Below are 20,552 nucleotides of genomic sequence, written 5' to 3' on the forward strand. Positions count from 1 at the left end.
TCGTTCTAGGATTTTCTGGGCGTCCTAGCTGTCAGCATCACTCGGAACACCCATTGTAACCTGGCCGAACTGGCTATTTGGGGATTCCAGTCTTGTTACCACTCCCACTGGGTCCTGGCCATGTTGGCCATCAGGGGACTCTTGTGTTGTGTTGTATACCCCTGTATTATGGCCGAGTTGGCCATCTGGGGTTCTTTGCGTTGTTGCTCCCCATTGTAACCTGGCCGAGTTGGCTGTCAGGGGACTTTTCGTGTTTATTATTATTATTTATTTATTTATTTATTTATTTATATTTTATTTATTTATTTATTTTTATTTTTTTTCTTTCGTGTGTAACTTTGTGCTTTTGTACTCCAGCACATTCCGGGTTGGTATTTTCAGCAGCTTGTGTCGGTTGCCCACGTGCATAGCTGTCAATTGCTCGCGTTCCCTGTCTCCCCAGAGGCAGTACCATGTGCGGGCTTATTTTCTGTATATATTTTGACCATACTGTTATCTGTGGACTATGTCCCATGTGTTGTAACTAAAGTATACTCAATAAATGGAACGCGATGTCGCCATGGTTCCCACTTCACACTTTCCTATCATTCCTTACTTTTCTTCCCTCTTCTCATTTCCTCTAAAACTTTTCATCCTTCCTTTTCAAAGGCTATGCCGTAAGGTTCGGCCTTCTAACACTTTTAAACATATCATATCATATATCATTATCAGTTTTACTGTATTCCAATTCTCCAGAAAGTTTGCTGAATTGTAGAATGAATCGAATAATTCAAGCAATGCTCGTTTTCCCAATGGTGGTAATAATTTTAAGAATTTAACTATAATTAGATCCATACCTGGTACAGATTTTGTTTTCATTTTATTGATTGATGCTTCTTTATTTTAGATATATAACAGGTAAAGTCATACCAAGGCTTCTTAAATTTATTGGTTTTTATATTAATCTTTTTTATTTGAAGGCAAATATTTGGAATTTGCACACTCCGTTTGTCCAAATTGTGCTAAAACACTATCAAAGCTTCATTTATTTTATGGATGTGACCTTAATAAAGATNTAATATTTGAAGGCAAATATTTGGAATTTGCACACTCCGTTTGTCCAAATTGTGCTAAAACACTATCAAAGCTTCATTTATTTTATGGATGTGACCTTAATAAAGATCAAGAATCAGAGATCACTGGAGATCAAAATATTAGCCAAAGTTTAGTTAATCATATGTACAATAAATTTAATCTAGCTACCACTAATGAAATTTACAATTGCTGTAATGGTGTAAGAAGACTCTTAAATGTAAAATCTTAAATACTATATGTTATTCTAAAGTGGAGATATGTTTGATTTTTGTTATTGAATGTTTATTTTCCATCTTACATCATCGTCATGTACCCCCTTGTAACAGGCGACTGCCTATTATGTTCAATAAACTAACCTACCTATTAATCTTTTTTATATTAATGAATTTTTTTTATTAGATTCTCCAATTGATGATATATTTCTATTCCATTTCTTGGTAAAAATTTAGGTAAATTTTTGATTTTTTCACTAATTTGCGATTGAAAATTCAGATAATCATATTTTATTATTTGATTGGGTTGAAATTTTCTATTATTTGGTTGGATATTTGCCATTTCAAAGATAGTCATGACTGGAAAATGATCAGATAGGTCTCAATTTAAAACTTGAATTTTTACACATAAGTCAGACAGCAATTCAGAACATATCGTAAGGTCTATTACTGAACTTCCAATATTAGCAACACAAGTAAATTCAGATGGATAGTCATTTTTTATTCTTCCGTTTAAAATTATTAATTGCAATTGTTGAGTATTTTTTATTAATTGCAGCCCCAATCTGTTATGTTTATTATTTTTTGATTTTCAGTTAAAGTGGATTAGATTATTTGGTTCTTTATAATCTGAATCTATTATCTGCGCAATTCTGGAATTAAAATCACCAAACAACAATATATAAGGAGAGATATTTTTCCATTTTTCGAGATTTTTGAATATTTCATTTAGTAAATCTATCTGGTCAGGCGGAACGTAAACCAACACCATAATAATTAACTTTTTGTATAAATGTTTCATATCAGTATTATCAATTTGTAATAAGATTAGAATATAATTAGTTGCTTTTTGTATAAATTTTACGGAACCAATGTTTTTTCTTAATATTAGACAAAGTCCTCCATATGGTCTCCCTGGTCCTATTGGTTTCTGTGCGTCAGAAGATATAATTGTATATTCAATTCTATTTTTTATAATTTTGTTAACTGGTGTGACTAGCCAGGTTTCAGTTATACCTAAGATATCAGTATTATATAGTAATTGAGAAAATTCTTGAGTTTTTATTTTGTGGATTAAGCCTTGGCAGTTCCAGTTTATGATATTTAAGTTAAGAATATTTGAAATTTTAATTTCTTGATCATTTTCACATTTTAATTCTAAATTAATTATGTTATTGGGTTTTTCTGTAGAGAATACAACAAAAAATCACCAGATTATACCAATTGATCCTGAATATAACTATATATAATTTTTTGACGATTAATTAATAGTCATCACGCAGTTTTAGTTGTAATCCTTGTTTCTTAAAATCTGTATAATAATGTAAAAGTTTTTTCTTCTTTTGCAAGAATCTTTATTTAAATCAGCTGACATATTAATTTCTTGCCAATTTCTCAGTGTCTTGTTATATTTCAATTTATTAAAGGCTGCAAGGATTCTATTTCTTAATTGGTTTGATTTTAATAATATGCACTTAATTTGAATATTTGGATTAGGTATTGAATATATATTTTCTATACCTTCTGATTCGCTGTAAACTATTTTTAAAGTATTAGAAAAAAATGTTGCTAATTCAGTTTTAGTAATATTTTTAAGCTGATTTGTATAATCATAAATTATAATTTTATTATTATTTATAGTGTTAGTCATAGTATCCAGTTTATATTGAGTTAATTCATTTTCCAGTCTTAGTTTAGTAAATTCATTTTCTATTTTATCATTTCGTATTTTTATTTGTTGAATTTGATCTTTAAATTCTTTAATTTCATTTTGAATTATATTAATTTCTTGTCTTATAAGTGAAAATTGACTCACCAACTTATCATTACTATTAGTTATCAGTTTGACTATCTTATTCCATAATTCTGCTGTTGAAATGTCTATTTGTTCCACAGGTAATTGTTCTTGTGAGGAAGTTAAATTAATTAGCTCACCTGTTTGATGTGATGATTCAGCTCTTCTAGGTTTAGTATATTCAGTGATAAGGTTTGAATCTGGTTCCAATGGTTTGATACTATTAGTCAGCAATTTCTGACGAGTAGATGATCTTCCTCTCTTTGTTGGGGTTTTCTGTAAGGGACCAGGATTTGGTTCTATTCCAGCAATCAGTAACAATAAAATAAGAAGCTTAATATTATTCCTTATATTCGAAAATAATTCAAAATTTTTTATTTCTTGAAAAAATCAGACCAAATTTTGAAATTATAGAATATAATGTACTGTACATAAAATAAATCATATTGAATTTTTGTTACCAAAAATAATTGTTATCTTTATTGTATTGGGCATGTATCAACTTTATCATTATCTTTTTATGTTGTCTTTTTGCTTTTTGTACATTGTTTTCTGTCTCTCTTCAATNAAATAATTCAAAATTTTTTATTTCTTGAAAAAATCAGACCAAATTTTGAAATTATAGAATATAATGTACTGTACATAAAATAAATCATATTGAATTTTTGTTACCAAAAATAATTGTTATCTTTATTGTATTGGGAATAATTGGAAATAATTTTTAATTGGATGTAAGTAATAATTAAATAATAATTGGAAATAAAACAAAAAAGGAAATAATTGTTATCTTTATTGTATTGGGCATGTATCAACTTTATCATTATCTTTTTATGTTGTCTTTTTGCTTTTTGTACATTGTTTTCTGTCTCTCTTCAATGATATATTTAAAAAAAGAAATGAGTTGAATTATCTGAAAAGATTGATACAGTTTAGGAAGAAATAGAAAAATGATTTAATTTGTATGTTAATATTTAATTTTAGGCACGTTACAATCAAGCAAAAGTTAGTATCCATGATAGAACTGCAAGGGTGGCTGCTGTGGTGGAGAGTTTAGAAAGAGATATGGAATTACTTTGTTTGACTGGTGTTGAAGATAAGCTGCAAGAAGATGTCAAACCTACTCTTGAATTATTAAGGAATGCTGGATTAAAAGTAAGTGATGAAAAATTATATTTTATTATAATGACAATTTAGCCATACAACATTTATTAATATAACTACTAATGTAGAAAAATTTATCAAATGTAACTTATATCTTTAAATTAGTAATTTAACTCTTTTACAAAGACTTATTATATTAGGACTTGTTATATCAAGGAAAAAAGTAATAACACGCACTAGAGGAATAACTCACACACATATCACAGAGATTTATTGTAATACTTTTCTGTATGCTAACAATTCAGCATTTTTGACTGTAGCCCTTTATCAACAAAAGGTTACAAAACACACTAAAAGATATTTAAAAGTGTCTTTTACTATTACAAGTATTTTTAAAAAATAGCAGTTAGAAACAACTATTTCTGCTTACCTAAATATTGCATCCCATAACACTTATACAGCATAAAATCACTTTCCTCGTACATGGACACTTTTAATACGCCAACTTGATCATTTCTTTTAATTTATATGTTTAAAATGCAAAACTCATTAACACTTAACTCAATCCAACATGCCTTCCTCTACAGCAACGTTTCTCTACCTGGGGGTCGCAGCAATATTAAAGGGGGGTCACTTTTTCATTTAAAATTTTCTCCATACATGGATCTACATTAGAAATACACAAAAGCAAAGTGTTTTTTAGTGATAAAAGATGATTCCTGTATTTAGTTTTTAGCACAACCATAGACGAAAAACCCTTTTCACAGAGATAAGACGTGGCAAAAGGGATTAATGCTTTTATGACTAAATTTCCATATTCATGTCGATGAGCAAGCCAAAACATATTTAAATCTTCAGATGTAAATTGCAGTTGTAACGTTTTGTCGGCAGACATTTCGATGAGCTGGTCATGAATCTCAACTAGTAACTTAGCAATGACAACATTTTCACTAAATGGATTCAGTACTCATCTCTTCGAGAAATCATTTTTATCTTCTGGGAAATACTCCGTCAACTAAGTTTTTAGCGCACGCAAATGCATCTTTATGCAATTCAAACTGTGGTGAATAATAGTGTCTTGTTCATTCAAATTTTTTTCAATATAAACCAAAGTGAGTGGGAACATATCCAAATTTTTCCTTTGAAGGCAAATAATCCAGATATCAAGCTTCTTAATGAATGCATGAACTTTGTCTGCCATTAATAAAATGTTTTAATCACATCCTTGTAAATTCACATTCAAGTCGTTTAAATGCAAAAATACATCAGCTAAGTAAGCCAACAACAACATACACTCATTGTTCTGTAAAAACAATGAGAATGGTATTTATTTATCTTGGAAAAATATTAATTCATGTTGCAATTCCAATATCTGGATTAACACTTTCCATCATGATAACCATCTAACTTCTGTATGGAAGAGATTTTTTTTATTTTTGCCCATTTCATTGCATAGTTTACCAAACAGCCTGTTCCTTAACGGTCAGCTTTTAATAAAATTAACCAACTTTATAGCTTCACAAAGAATTTGATTGAGATTTTCCGGCATATTTTTGTGACGAGCATGTCTGTGAAGGAAGCAGTGCATCCATTTCGCACTTGGTATAAGACAATCTCTTAATATTTTCATTAATCCACTGTTCTTTCCTGTTATCGCCTTTGCACCATCATTACATACTACAATACATTTTGTCCAATCTATGTTAGTATAGTTTCTCATAGCTTCATAAAAAACATCAAAAAGACATTGTCCTGTTGCATGACCTGGTACTGTTTTGCAAAACAACATATTTTCTTTGATTGATGTGTCCCTATCGCATTCATACCTCACAAAACATAAGAGCTGAGACATGTTTGCTACATCTGTTGATTCATCAAATTGAATACTAAAAAAAGTCACTTGAACTCACTTGCTGAATTATCTGATCGCAAACATCGTCAGCCATGTCATCAATTTGCCTTGATATTGTGTTGTTAGAAAGTGAAATGTTTTTCAATTTTTTTGCTTCTTCCACACCTATTAAAACACTGATCATATCAATTGCAGCAGGCAATATGAAGTTTTCGGCAATTGTATGGGGTTTGGACATCATAGCTACTCTTAATGCTAAGAGATAAGATGCTTCAAGTACACTTTTATCCATATGGCTTAACTTACAAATAGAAGTTTGTTGATTTCTCAAGGTATGTAATTTTCTTTTGAAAAATTCTAAGGGTTTGTTTTTATGAGCCGGATGTTTAGTTTCCAAGTGTCAAACTAATTTTGATTGCTTCATGCTTTCATCGGAGAGAACTTGAGAGCAAACAATGCACTGTAGCTTTCCATCTAATGAGGTGAAACCATAATTTAAATAACTGTCATTGTACAATCTTGTCTTTTTACCAACTGATTTACTGGATGTAGATGGCTCACTTTGATTTTTCACAAATTTATCCATTTTGCATTAGAAATTAAAAAAAAAAAAAAAACAATTCAGTTTCATGGATGACTGCACACTAAAATAAAAGCACCAGATGCACACTTCAAGCATTCGAAACTTAAATGAAGTGGTGCAATCGCCAGTGCCTCTTTTATACTAGTGACAGCACAGCTTGTTCAAACACATCCATGTGCATGTTCAAACATGCTCTCACAGTGAGTATTATAGAAGAAGATCAAAGTACAAAGAGCACGTACACATCAAGTTGGAACTTGTAAATTTCTCATGTATGTACACGTCATACATGCATTTTCATACCAGTCGCTATAAATGCAGTGACATAAAATAATAGGAATAGTTGTATTAAATTTTTTATACTGTCTGTATTTTCTTAATGTATAAAATTAATGCAATGTGATTATATAATATTTAAAAAAAAATTTACATTTATAATTACAGTCAAAATTCATTCAGTAATAGTAAGGCTTACTGTTATTATTCCTTTGTGTAGGGAGGTTGGGAAATATTAATTTTATTTATATTTACTATTTGGGGGATTGTGGAGCTAAGAAGGTTGAAAATCGCTGCTCTACAGCAGTGTTTTTCAACCTATGGGTCACGACCCCCAGGGGGGTCGCAAAGCCTTACACGGGGGGTTGCAGGTAAAAGAAAAAGACAAGTGTTTGTAGGTCCTACACTGCAATAAAAAACTACAATCACAGTGAGAAGGCTGTGCCTGTTTATTTTACAGTACAATTGGTTTTTTAATTGATATTTAGGTCTGAACAGAAAGAAACTTAAATACATAGTTTTTAAAATCACTGACATAGTTTTAATATGGCCCTGGGGGTCGCCAGAATTTTTTAACTTGTAATGGAGTCGCTTATTCAAGAAGGTTGAAAAACATTGCTCTACAGAATGCAGATTTATAGTTATACTATCTATACCATTTATGTTAAGTATAGAGTGCCACATTCTATTCAGAATTCTTCCTAAACAATCATATATTTTTTATCTTTATTTGCTAATATTTCTAAATGTTCAAATAGTTGTCTTTCGTAATAATTCTTTTCATTTTTTATTATTTTAACAGTCTTTGTAACAATTTTTCAGACATTCGTATTAGTGTTTTGCAATGACTGAATTATCATAATCACATTTAATTGATCTAATATCTCAGATATTCTTGTCCCTAATTTTCTTTTTGTCTCCCCGTATATATTTATGTCTAGCTTTACAATAAACATTTGAAGGAATATAAGGAATATAAAGGAATTTTACTTAGAACATTTTCTTGTTTTGCTTCATCATTAAAACATAACAATATATCTGCTGTTTTTGGTTCTGGAATTAATATAAAATCTTTATTTTTCACTATAGTTTTAATTGTTTTAAATAGTTTCTGAACATAATGTAATTTATTAAATTTCCTTATTTTTATCTATTATTATTATTCATTTTATTTTTAAGGTTTAACATTATCCTTTAGATCAGTGATGGGCAAACTACAGCCCGTGGGCCAGATGCGGCCCCCTGAAATGTTCTATCCAGCCCATGCAACATTATTCCTAATCTGACGAATAAAAAAGAATACAGGCTATAAGAAAAATAAATATTTTCCACTTTTTTCCTCTCTCTCATTTTATATTAGTGACAACATACAAATTTATTGACTTATCCTAGATATTGGAATGTTATGTTGAGAGTGAGAGGCACTAGCTGCTGGCAACTTTGTAGCGAAGAGTAAAACTGGCAACAGAGACTCCTCGCAGTAGCTACCCCCTCCACCGTGGCTAGATATCGAAACACGTTTCTTGATTCAGACCTGTCTTAGCATTGTTGGTTTGTTAGTTTTACGCTGCATATTGTGAAAAATTTTAGCCCTAAGATCTTATGTAAGAAACATAAAGTTGATTCTGAGTGACGTGTTTTCAAAGATGAATGGACTTGGAAGTACTTTTTCACAGTTTTTAGGGATAAACCACTATGTCTCATCTGCAATGAAACTGTAGCAGTCTACAAAGAATATAAGATTTCACGACACTTCAACTCTAAGCACAATGATGTCAAGGTTAGAGCCATGACTAAAGAAGAAAGAAAACAAAAAGCAGAAGATCTACACAAAAAACTATCAGGTCAGCAAAGTATTTTTAATAAAGGAAATAGTTCTCAGCAAGCAGCTACATATGCATGTTATGTTGTAGCATACAATTTTGCTAAAAGTAACAAAGCTCTCCCTGATGGAGAGTTTATTAAACACTGCATGCTCAAAGTTTGTAATATTTTATGTCCTGACAAAAGAAAAGCTTTTGAAACAATAAGCTTATCTCGGAAAACAGTGACTTCTTGAATTGAAGCAATAGATAAAAACATATTATCACAGTTGGAATCAAAGATTGGCCAATCTAAATTCTGCTCAATTACTATGGATGAAAGCTGTGATATAAATGATACTGCACAGTTGCTATTATTTATAAGAGGTGTTGACAAAAACTTCTGTATTACAGAGGAACTAGCATGCATGAGGCTGTTGAAGGAAACTACAACAGGGTCAGATATTTTTCATGAATTTATGGAAGGAATTTCAACTTTGAAAGTACCTATAAATTGCATATGTAGTATAACAACAGATGGAGTGAGAAATATGACAAGGAAAAAATCTGGATTTGTTGGGATCTTTAATGAAAAATATCCAGATAACGATGTTATATTTCTACATTGCATCATACATCAAAACGCCCTGTGTAAATCTGTTTTGGATATGAAACTTGTGCTTGATGTTATTGTGAAACTGGTTAATGCTATTCGATCTTGAGGGCTTGCTCACAGACAATTTCAGGAGTTTCTAGAATCCATGCAATCTGGGTACTCTGATATATTGTACTACTCGAAAGTAAGGTGGCTTAGCGCAGGATACATCTTCAAATGAGTTTGGCAGCTGAAAGACGAAATAGTTACATTCTTCCTTGAGAAACAGGGGTCTGTAGAGTATAAAATCCTGGAAGATACTGCATGGTTTTTGGATTTTACATTTTTTACGGATCTTCTCTGCCACATGAACAAGTTGAATGTCAAGTTGCAAGGCAAAAATCAATTTGTTGATGATATCTGGGGCCATCTCAAAGGTTTTAAACTACAACTTGTTCTATTCGTGAATCAGCTTGCTAAGAATGACTTGTCTCACTTCCTGAGGTTGAATTCAATAGCCCCAGTGATGAAGGAAAAGCTTAAGAGTTACGAAGATAGTCTGAGAAGACTCCATGGTGAATTTGAATGAAGATTTTAAAGAATTTTGAAGACATTCGATAAGTCCCCTGGGAAAGGAAGTGATTCCAGGGAGAGAGATGTGATCATCCTTCAGTAATTAAATTGAAAATTTTGTTTTCGCTGGGATTTGAACTAATTTAACTTTCGAAAGATGAAAAATTTTCTCTGAAAAATTTCATCCAGTCTGGCTCTCACATAATGTCAATGGTTAGGAATCTATAAAATCTTGTCATTGGAATATCTACATATGTTGCAGCATTCAAACAAGCAAAAGGTGATGTAAAAAATATATCTATAAAGTTACCATAATAATATAAGCTGGATGACTCTCACTGCATTTAAAGAGTACTTTGATTTGTAGTCATGAAAAGCTAAGTTTTACTTAGCTCAACAACTGTCTAATTCAGTGATTCTCAAAGTGGGGGTCGTGAAAAATATTGGGGGGTTGCAGAAAAATTGATAACAGATCAATTTTTTTTCAGATATTTTATAAATTTATTATGGATTCATGTTTAGAAATAGATTCTTTTTGGCTTAGTGTGAAAGCAGAGTATTCACTACTCTTTGAATTAGCAATGGCAGTTCTCTTACCATTTGTAACCACTTATTTATGTGAAATGGCATTTTCAGTAATGACCAACATCAAAACAAAGCAGCGCACTCGTCTTTGCAATATAGAGATCACTATGAGACCTGCACTGACTGATATTAAACTCAGGTTTAATTTATTGTGCCAAAATAATTAGGCTCACCCATCACATTAAATTTAATTTGAAATATGTTTAACTTAACTAATTGAGTTTACTAATGTTGAAACATATACATAGAATATTTTGTTCAAAGATGTACCAAAGATAAGTTATTAATTTTTAAATTAATCCCTTCCCCCTTTTTTTCTACATATACCCATTCTTCAAGGGGTCCTTTGAAATTTTTAAGTGCAAAAGGGGGGTTGCAGACCAAAAACTTTGAGAAACACTGGTCTAATTGTATTCTGATTTGAAAAAGATTGAATTATTATTTTTATCATGCAATACATCAATTGGCCAGCTTTTAGATTATTAAATTAAGGAAACATTGAAACTTCAAACATTACTACTATGAACAGCTTGTTTGAAGAATTTATTGTTGTTCTAGCTTCTTGTTCTGTTTTTTACAATTTCTGTTTCAAGCATATAGTATCACTTTTTTATGGATTTATCATATAGGAACACTGAAGACAATATGGATGAATTTAGACTTTATTGCTATTAGTTACAAGAAAATGCATTTTGGATGTCATACCCCTCATCAGTTCTTACTACTATTTTGTATGACATCTAAAATTCATTTTTTTGTAACTACAGTAGAGCATTGATTATACTAAACAATTCGGACTGGGGTTGTTCTGATAACTGATCATTTATGAAAAAATATATTAAGCACTGAACTGTACTGTATATACAGTAGAGCGTCGTTTATTCAAATCAATTGGGGACGAGGTTGTTTGGATAACTTATTTTTTGGATAACTGATTATGTATGAAAAAATATATTAACCTATCCCATGTTGAAATTTTTTCCATTGCATGTTGCTTTGCATTGAATTTTCGTCGATGTTAAGCCTAACATAAACTTTTTAAAATAATAATCGTGGCTATTGTATCATTAAAAATTATTTCTTTATACATAAAAAATATAAATATGACTTTTTTAACAAAGTTAAAACTTTGTGTCTGTCCTCCTTTTTTACCGTTTTCACCATCAGCAATCCTTTAAAAAGTTCACAAAAAAGTTATTTCTTTATTTTTNTTGTGTCTGTCCTCCTTTTTTACCGTTTTCACCATCAGCAATCCTTTAAAAAGTTCACAAAAAAGTTATTTCTTTATTTTTTACAAACAAAATAAATATATTGAAAAATGTAAAAACAAATAAAAATTATACTTTAGAAGTTGATCTAGTATCAAAAACGTTCGATTCAGCACGACACAGTCCTCAGAAAAACGCCACACAAAAGTGCCAGTACTGCCAGCTAACACACACATACCAACAAAAAAAATATTGGAGTAGCTCAAGATATAGCCAAAGATTGCAGCGCCACAGCACTAGCGAAAATTTAAATTTGCGGACTGGAATGCTTTCGGTTAACTGACGTTTCGGATAACTGACTTTCAGGTAAACGACGCTCTACTGTATTTTGTATCACATGTCTTACAAATACATAACTTACATAAAGTAGTACATTAAAGTAGGCCTACTATTTATGTTGGCAGGGAGGGGGGAGAGTGCTGCAGTGCCACAGCACTAGTGACAATTTGAATTTGCGGACTGGAATGCTTTCGGTTAACTGATGTTTCAGTTGATTGGTATTCGGATAATCAATGCTCTACTGCATATCAATAAAGTTTAAATTCATCTGTATTGTCTCCAGTGTTCTTATATGATAAGTCTGTATAAAAAGTAATAGTATAAGTTTGAAACAGAAAGCTTGTTTGAAGTTTTGCTTCTTAATTTAGATAATGAAATGAGTAAAAAGCAAATTTCAATACTGGATGCTATTCATTATACAATAAAAGCATAATATATAATATTTTTCAATTAAGAAAGAAATAATCAAAAACTGCTTCATAAACTCCCAAATACTTAGTGATGACAAAAACAGTTCAAGTGACAGCATAGAATATTCTAAATTAGAGACTTCCAGAGTATTCTAAATTAAATTACATTGTGAGTATTATCATAAACATTTAGTGCATTTTATATATTAAAATTAAGCATGAATACTGATCAGATTTTCTGTGATGACTATGTTAATTTCCCTGCATTTTGTCACAGTTGAGATCTAGTTGACAAATTTAAAACAAGCAATTCAGAAAATATGTCTAATGATTTAGAGAATGCAGTTGTCAGCAAATTATACATTATGCTTCCAAATGCATCCAATGATTATGCAACTTATTAAACTCTGAAATTTTACCAAAGTAAAATAAATCTGATGAGATGTTGAAACCCTGTATTCTGTTGATGATGATTTTGCTCAGCAATGATCAGCTTATCTACACAATATTTGCTTATGTGCACAATATTTCCGAAACAGTTGCACTCCTAGCATGTTCTCAGCTGCATGTGTTTTCATACCATGGTGTCCAGCGTGTACCACAAGTGAATGGATCATGCACAAACATCCACCAGAAGATTATACAGCAGCCAACTAGGTGTGATTGATCCCATAGATGATCATCACTTGTGGAAACTAGGATCTGAACAAAGATATGCCACAGTGGAACAGCTTAACCTGTCAATACAACAGTGTACAAGGCAGATATGATTTAACAGTGACGGTGTGATGTATCTTGTGTCAATTGGGGTTCAATAGTAGTTGACTTGCACCAGTGCCTCTTTTGACCATATGTTGTTGCAAACATCTCTCACAGACAAGAGAAAGATGTCATTAGACTTTGGACATGTGGAAGAAGGTTATACGGAGTGACAAGTCCCATTTCATGCTGAACCACACGAATGTCCAGGTTCAAATCTGGCATAAACAGCATGAGACCACATCTGGTTTCAGTTGGGGTTCCACAAGCTGGTGTCAGTGGTATCATGGTCTGCAGAGTGTTTTTTTGGCAGGGCCTAGAACCAATGGCTCTATCATCTCATGATCCTTGAATAGTTAAACAGCATGAGACCACATCTGGTTTCAGTTGGGGTTCCACAAGCTGGTGTCAGTGGTATCATGGTCTGGAGAGTGTTTTTTTGGCAGGGCCTAGAACCAATGGCTCTATCATCTCATGATCCTTGAATAGTGATTGATACAGAGACCTGTTAAATGATCATCTTCACCTGTATCTCCAGGCTGTTTCCAGACAATGATAATACACTGTCATTGAACAAGGCTCACTCTAGAATGGTTGGAGAAACACAACAATGAATTCCACATACTACCTTAGCTCCCAAATGCATCAGACTGCAACTCTATTGAACATTTTTGGGATATGTTGGAATGTGTGGTGAGGTTGTCACCCACTCCTCTGTGAAATGTTCACCAACTGACAAAACTACTAATGCAGGCAAGGGTTTAGTTTAGAATGGGGATGTTTGACATCTGGCATAGTCCGTGCCCTAGTGTTTGCACCCAGAAAAATGGACCAACTCGTCAGGTAGGCAGGTGTTCTTAATGTAGTGAACATTCAGTGTGTGTATATATATATATATATATATACACACACACACACACACACACACATATATACACACTGAATATATATATAGGCTGTATCAAGCTATTTCCTCTCTTTTAATCACTATCATTATATATACACTGCTTGCTAAAAGTTAAACACAAATCACAAAAAGCTAAATAAAAGCCTAAATAGCATGAAAGCTGAATGAAAATTAGTGTGTAAGTATAATTTAGTATGCAAACTAACATTTACAACTTAAAATTATTCAAAATATATGTAAATATGCAAATGAACACTGGAAAAATACCAGCATCTTCCTAGAGATTGCTATTTTTGCTGAAAGGATACTGTAGACAATGAAGAACAGAAAACAGAATTGTTACAGTGCAAAGAGTACATAACCATGTCTCAAAGAAAATGTTTACAGGATTCAGAAAGATGGAGATCTGTTGGAAGATTGGAGGCTGGTCAGTCAATTATTGAAGTGGCAGCATTCTTTAATTAATGTCCGTCATTCTGTTAGCTCAAGGCTTTGGAGACAATTCCAAACAACAGGAACCATTGTCAGAAAACCTGTTTCAGGTTGTCCATGGGTGACATCTCAGAATGATCTATATATATGGCTCCTAGCCAAAAGAAGAGTAGGGCATCTGCATCATCTCTGTGTGCTAGCCTTGTGTCATCCACAGGGAGGCAGGTATCTGTTTTAGTTGTTACCAGAAGGCTTCACAAGGCTGGACTCTATGCCCATTGACCAGTAGTATGTGTACATCCACACAGACAGATCTACCTGAAATGGTGTTGGAAGTATGCAGGCTGGACTTGAGAATAATAGGCTCATGTCCTGTTCACAGATGAATCTAGATTCTCTCTGGAATCTGACAGCAGGAATATATTGATCTGGAAGGAGGTTGGAACCCATTACAAACCACAGAACATAATGGAGAGATGTGCTCTTATTGGTGCAATCAGAGATGATTTCATTTTAATGGACAACAATGCTTGTTCACATTGAGCAAGACTGGTTGACTAATACCTTTATGAAGAGGGAATAGAACAAATGGATTGACCTGCACATTTTCCACATCTCAGTCCTACAGAACATCTATGGAATACTCTTGGGAGACATGTTTCAGCTGTTATACCCACTCCACAAACCCTCAATGACCTCTAAACCACTCTTGTGTTAATGGCAATTGCTGCCTTCTCACTTTTTGCAATTATCGAAGGTATGAGTCAACACTGTCAAGCTTGCATTAATGCTAAAGATACAGATCTCAACAATCATACTCATACCTCTTTTTTTTGTATTCACATTTATTGTTACTTGTATTCATCTTTTATTTTTTCTGTTAACATTTACTCACTTTTTTCCCAAATGTATGCAGTGTATACTTAAAATATGTATGTATAATCTTATGAAAGTTTTATAAATTTGTTTAAGTTGCTTTGAAAATACTGTAATTTTTGTGGTCTGTGTTTAACCTTTGACAGGCAGCGTATAAATAACAATAATGATTAAAAGATAAAATAGCCAATAGTCTGATGAAAAAAAATGAAATTAAGTGTGATTAATCAGCATAGAATGGGTTGATTCTTTTCTTTTATAATATTCTAAATTAAAAATTAGTTTATTCATAATTATTGAATTTATTGTGAGATGGCCATATAACTGCTTATCTCTAGTCAAATTACTTTGGACTATTGTTAAGTTTAATTAATAATTTGAAACAGTCAAAAATCTGGCAGATAGTTTGGCAATTCTAATATATTGATTGGGTTAATGGATGTTATCTTATAGATAATTACATTTTAGGTTTGGATGCTGACGGGAGACAAATTGGAAACAGCTACTAGTATTGCCAAGTCATCTCACTTAGTTTCTCGTAATCAGCAGACACATATCTTCCGCTCCATCAAGTCTCGTAATGAGGCTCATTTGGAGTTAAACTCTTTTCGCCGAAAAAATGACTGTACTCTGATAATCAACGGCGATGCTTTAGAAGTAAGTGTATGGTATAAAATTAGAATCAAAGCATTTTCAAGTAATTCTTTTGTAATTCTATTTTACATTTTAGATCTGTCTAAAGTTCTATCCTTCCGAATTTATGGAACTTGCATGCCAATGTCCAGCCGTTGTGTGTTGTAGATGTTCTCCCACGCAGAAGGCTGAAGTCGTTAGATTGATTCAACAGCTTACAGGGAAAAGAACATGTGCAGTTGGTTAGTATGAACTGTCTTTTACTATTTCCAATATATTGCTTATGATATTGCATTTTATAAGTATAAATTTATTCAAATGATTGAAAGTTGTTGAGTTCAGTAGAATATTTAAAAAAGTTTTCCATTTATGAAGACATTTACAGAATTTACATTTACATAAAAGCAATTTATGGACTACATTTCTATATATTGCAAGGCTGCGCAAACTATTATAATAATGTTTTTTTTTCTGAGGACTATTCAGCTAACTCTAATATACAGGGTGTTTATAAATGAATGGTGTGATTTTAAAAATTAATAATAAATCTATTTATTACCTTATATGGGCAAACCATACAGCGTAAAAAGCGGCAACTATCCAAGTTTTTAATGCATTAATCACAATCCTTCAATATGTGCACCCATGATCACACGACACACATCTACATGGTAATCAAATTCTTCCCATACGCGGTGTAGCATGTCCTCCGTGATAGTCTGCATGCATGCATTATCCAATCACACAGTTCCTCAAGGGACACATGCATTGACAGTATATAAACTTGGTCTTTAACAAACCCCCACAAAAAAGAAATCAGAGGGTGTTAAATCTGGGGAACGGGATGGCCAGGGGAGCAGGTTGTTGTCTGCTGTTGCACCATGTCCAATCCAGAGTTGGTGAAGAACACAATTAAGAAGCGCACATACATTCCTGTGAACTTGGACAGTTGCCGTTACTTATGCTGTAAGGTTTGCCCATATAAGGTAATAAATAGATTTATTATTAATGTTTAAAACAGCACTATTCATTTATAAACACCCTGTATAATCTGAAAACTTCTGCAATAATATAAATATAGTGTTTGTATAATTGTCTAATGATGTATTGTCTAATAATATTTGTATTGTCTAATGATGATTGTGTAATTGTCTAATGATGTGTCATGGACGTGACACATCATGATAGTTTGGTGGACGACCTTTACAATTATCCCTTAAATTAATTGTTTAGAAAACTGAAAAGTATAACTAGTAACGCATCCATGCAGTAAGAAGAGGTGAATTTGAGTCCTTCTCTGTGTCAGTCTTTTCTTTCAGGATATTCTAAATTATTAAATTTAATAATTACATTAAATATTGACAAATTAAAGACAAATTCTCTCTAAAAATATATATTTCAGACGATTACCATTTTTACATAGTGTTCTAGAACAAAGTACAAAGCTGGACCTTCCTTTTTAGGCTACACAACTGCCTATATTTAAAAAAGTTCCTTAAAAGCACAAAAAAACCAATAAATATTAAGAAAATTCTTCTTTAAAATTGGAATGGTAAATCTTATGACATCTTGTTAGTTCATCCTTGTCCATTTGGGTTTCTGGCTCCTTTTATCTATTGAGAATTAGTGCTGACGAATGTAGATTATGTCAAGATATCCCTCTGGTGACGAATTTTAGCGATATATTTGAATTTTCGTCTGATGAATGAATTATTTTTTCACAAATTAAAGACAAATCCTTTATCTACTATCACTCCTTTTATCACTCCTTTTATCTACTTCTTTAACTACTTTCACTCCTTTTATCTACTATCCTACTTATCACTCCTTTTATCTACTGAGAATTTCTCTCAGTAGCTCAGTAGCTAATTCTCAGTAGATAAAAGGATAAAGAATTTTCTTAATATTTATTGGTTTTTTTGTGCTTTTAAGGAACTTTTTTAAATATAGGCAGTTGTGTAGCCTAAAAAGGAAGGTCCAGCTGTCTGTACTTTGTTCTAGAACACTATGTAAAAATGGTAATCGTCTGAAATATATATTTTTAGAGTGACTTTGTCTTTAATTTGTGAAAAAATAATTCATTCATCTGACGGAAATTCAAATTAAATATTGAATTAATGCTAATATAAGATAGCAAGCAGTTTAACAACCTATTTCTAATACAAATTCTTTTAGATAAATAATTAGCAAGTTACTGCCTGAGATAATATGGTATTAATTGATTTGATACATAGATGTTTGGGCTTGCTTGCTTGCTTATATACAGTCAAATCTCTGAACAATGGTCACTGACAGAAACATAAAAAATGGTTGTTGTTCAGAAGTTATTTTTATGCATTTTTTTGTTCTAAAAAGTTCCCAAAAAGATGGCTGTTGTTGGAATGTGGCCATTATTGGAGGCTCGATTATGTATAAATCTTGTAACATATGCCTTTTTCTTATTTTTATTTTCATTCTTTATTGTAAATATTTATGAAAATATTTCTGTAGCTTTTATTTATTTCTATATTACATATTTTGTTTTGTCATTGTAAATAGGTTTATTTCATTTTTCCCAGTTTTTAAAATTGATAAAGCTGATTGAATGATTTATTTTGAACATTCATCAATGATTTACAAGAATATATTGCAATGAGTTCTTGCAACATATTTTGAAAATTATCTAAATTTGAATAACTTTGATTACAGTATCAGGAGTGATGGCAGTGACTTTCTGCCAAGTAAAAAAGTCACAGACCGACTACATGTGCAGGAATTAGAGTTGCTGATTTTTGGGGGTCAATTTCTCCAGCCCTCAAACACCTGAAGTAATTCGAATATCTCGTTTGAAAGAAAATTGTTTTCTTAGGTAGTGTGCAAAATTTCAAGATTTTCTATAAATCAGTTGCTGAAATATAAGCAGTTGAAAAGTGCAAAAAATTGCCAAAAATGCTGTGTTCTTTTTCCTCTCCACCTTCTTCTGTTTCTTCATCTGGCACTACAGACACTCATAGAGAAAAAACTACTGGGTGTAGAAAGCTCAAATTTAAACTTAAGTCTTTCTCATTATCAATGAAGTGCTAGTGAAACTTCCTGGTCAACAGGTCAAAGTTTACGGGGTTTCCCATACAGCTAATTCAGTTTTGTGGCTTAATTAATTAATTTTGTGCTTATAAGGATAAACTTGCATGGAAACAAGTGAATTTTATTCAAAATGTTACTCGGAATTACAAAAGCTCAAATTTGTTCCATTTAAAACTTTTTATATTGATTTTTCTAAATGATGTATTGAAAGTGTTAGTTAGCAACATGTTTGTTCAGTGCCAACTGACAAAATGTGTCGCCAAGAACTAACTGAAATGAATATCGAAAGTGTTTGATCACTGAGCACTGACTGATCTTATGTCTTGACATAATAATACAATGTAATTGTTTTTGTTTAATAATACAATTATTAAACAAAAACAATTACAAAAACAAATAAAATTATTAAACAAAAATAAGTGAGATATAAAAGAATTTTGCGAAGTAAAAATTTATGACAATTTAGACGACAGTCAAAATTTTTCTTAGCAGTTTTTCTTTGGTAAAGATAAGCTTGGTGCTTTGAAGCGGTATCCACAAGATTTTTGCTTGTACATATTATTGTTTTCTACATTTTTCCTCCAAACACCAAATTTATTTTTACCAAAGATAAATTTAACACCATGTAAAATGTCCATAACTGTTGCTTTTAAATGTCAAAGGTTTATCCTCTTGTAAAATAATGCAGTGTGTGCAGTATCATCAAGGAAGAATTGTGCATTTGTTACAAATGAGAGGTTAATGTGTAAGTATGACATGCCAGAATAGGATGCTGGAGCATCTTAGTGTGCAAGAATGCACTATTTGTTCTTCCAAACTAAGGAATAAGTGGAAAGAGTTGAGAAAAGTGAATGCATGAACTGCATGACATTGTGCAACATGGATTTAAAAGCTTACCATTCATGTAAAAAGCCATAAATGAGGATTAAAATGTGCAGACAATGGCTTATCTGGACTAAACAACATGTGGACTGGATCATTGACATGTGGGATTCTGTTATGTTTTCGAGTGAATCCAAATTTAACCTGCACAAATCTGACAGCAAAACCTATTGACAGCAAAACCTATCTAATATAGGTTTTGCTGTAAGATGTAGAAAAGATGAGGCATATAACAGTGCTTGCTTGAGGAGACTGTAAAGTTTCTGGAGAGTCAATTGGTATGGGAACATGCATCCAGTGAAAGCAATGGCAGACTATGCTTTATAAACTTGCTCTGCAAATACATACTGTGTCAAAAAATCTTATCTGCCAAGTAAATTCCAACCAGGGCTGTGGAGTCAGAGTTGGGGTTGTGGAATTTTGGTGTTTTAGTCAGAGTTGGAGTAGGAGTCGTCAAAAATCCTCCGACTCTGACTCCTTTTTACTTCCCAACTTGTTATGGAAAAGTATTGGAATCATGTCAAATTTGGCCCTCTGAGTTTTTTTTGCAAATCTACACATTCGGAGACCTCCTGAACCCAAAAATGTCAAATAA

The 20,552-nt window shown here is 32.1% G+C and overlaps 1 protein-coding gene and 1 pseudogene across 2 annotated transcripts in view; both read left to right on the forward strand.

Moving 5' to 3' along the window:
* The window catches only part of LOC111629446 (probable phospholipid-transporting ATPase IIA), a 139,931-nt gene that overhangs the window by 103,356 nt on the left and 16,023 nt on the right, over positions 1 to 20,552 (forward strand). For both annotated transcript variants that reach the window (XM_023373349.1, XM_023373348.1), the window contains exons 19-21: positions 4,063 to 4,233; positions 15,848 to 16,036; positions 16,110 to 16,254. In XM_023373349.1, coding sequence (XP_023229117.1) covers positions 4,063 to 4,233; positions 15,848 to 16,036; positions 16,110 to 16,254 — 505 coding nt within the window. The remainder of the gene's footprint in view (positions 1 to 4,062; positions 4,234 to 15,847; positions 16,037 to 16,109; positions 16,255 to 20,552) is intronic.
* Positions 8,063 to 11,331, forward strand: LOC111629447 (annotated as a pseudogene).

Source organism: Centruroides sculpturatus, unplaced genomic scaffold (assembly GCF_000671375.1).
Source record: "Centruroides sculpturatus isolate CEXI.00-Female unplaced genomic scaffold, Cexi_2.0 scaffold85, whole genome shotgun sequence".
Lineage (NCBI taxonomy): Eukaryota > Metazoa > Arthropoda > Arachnida > Scorpiones > Buthidae > Centruroides > Centruroides sculpturatus.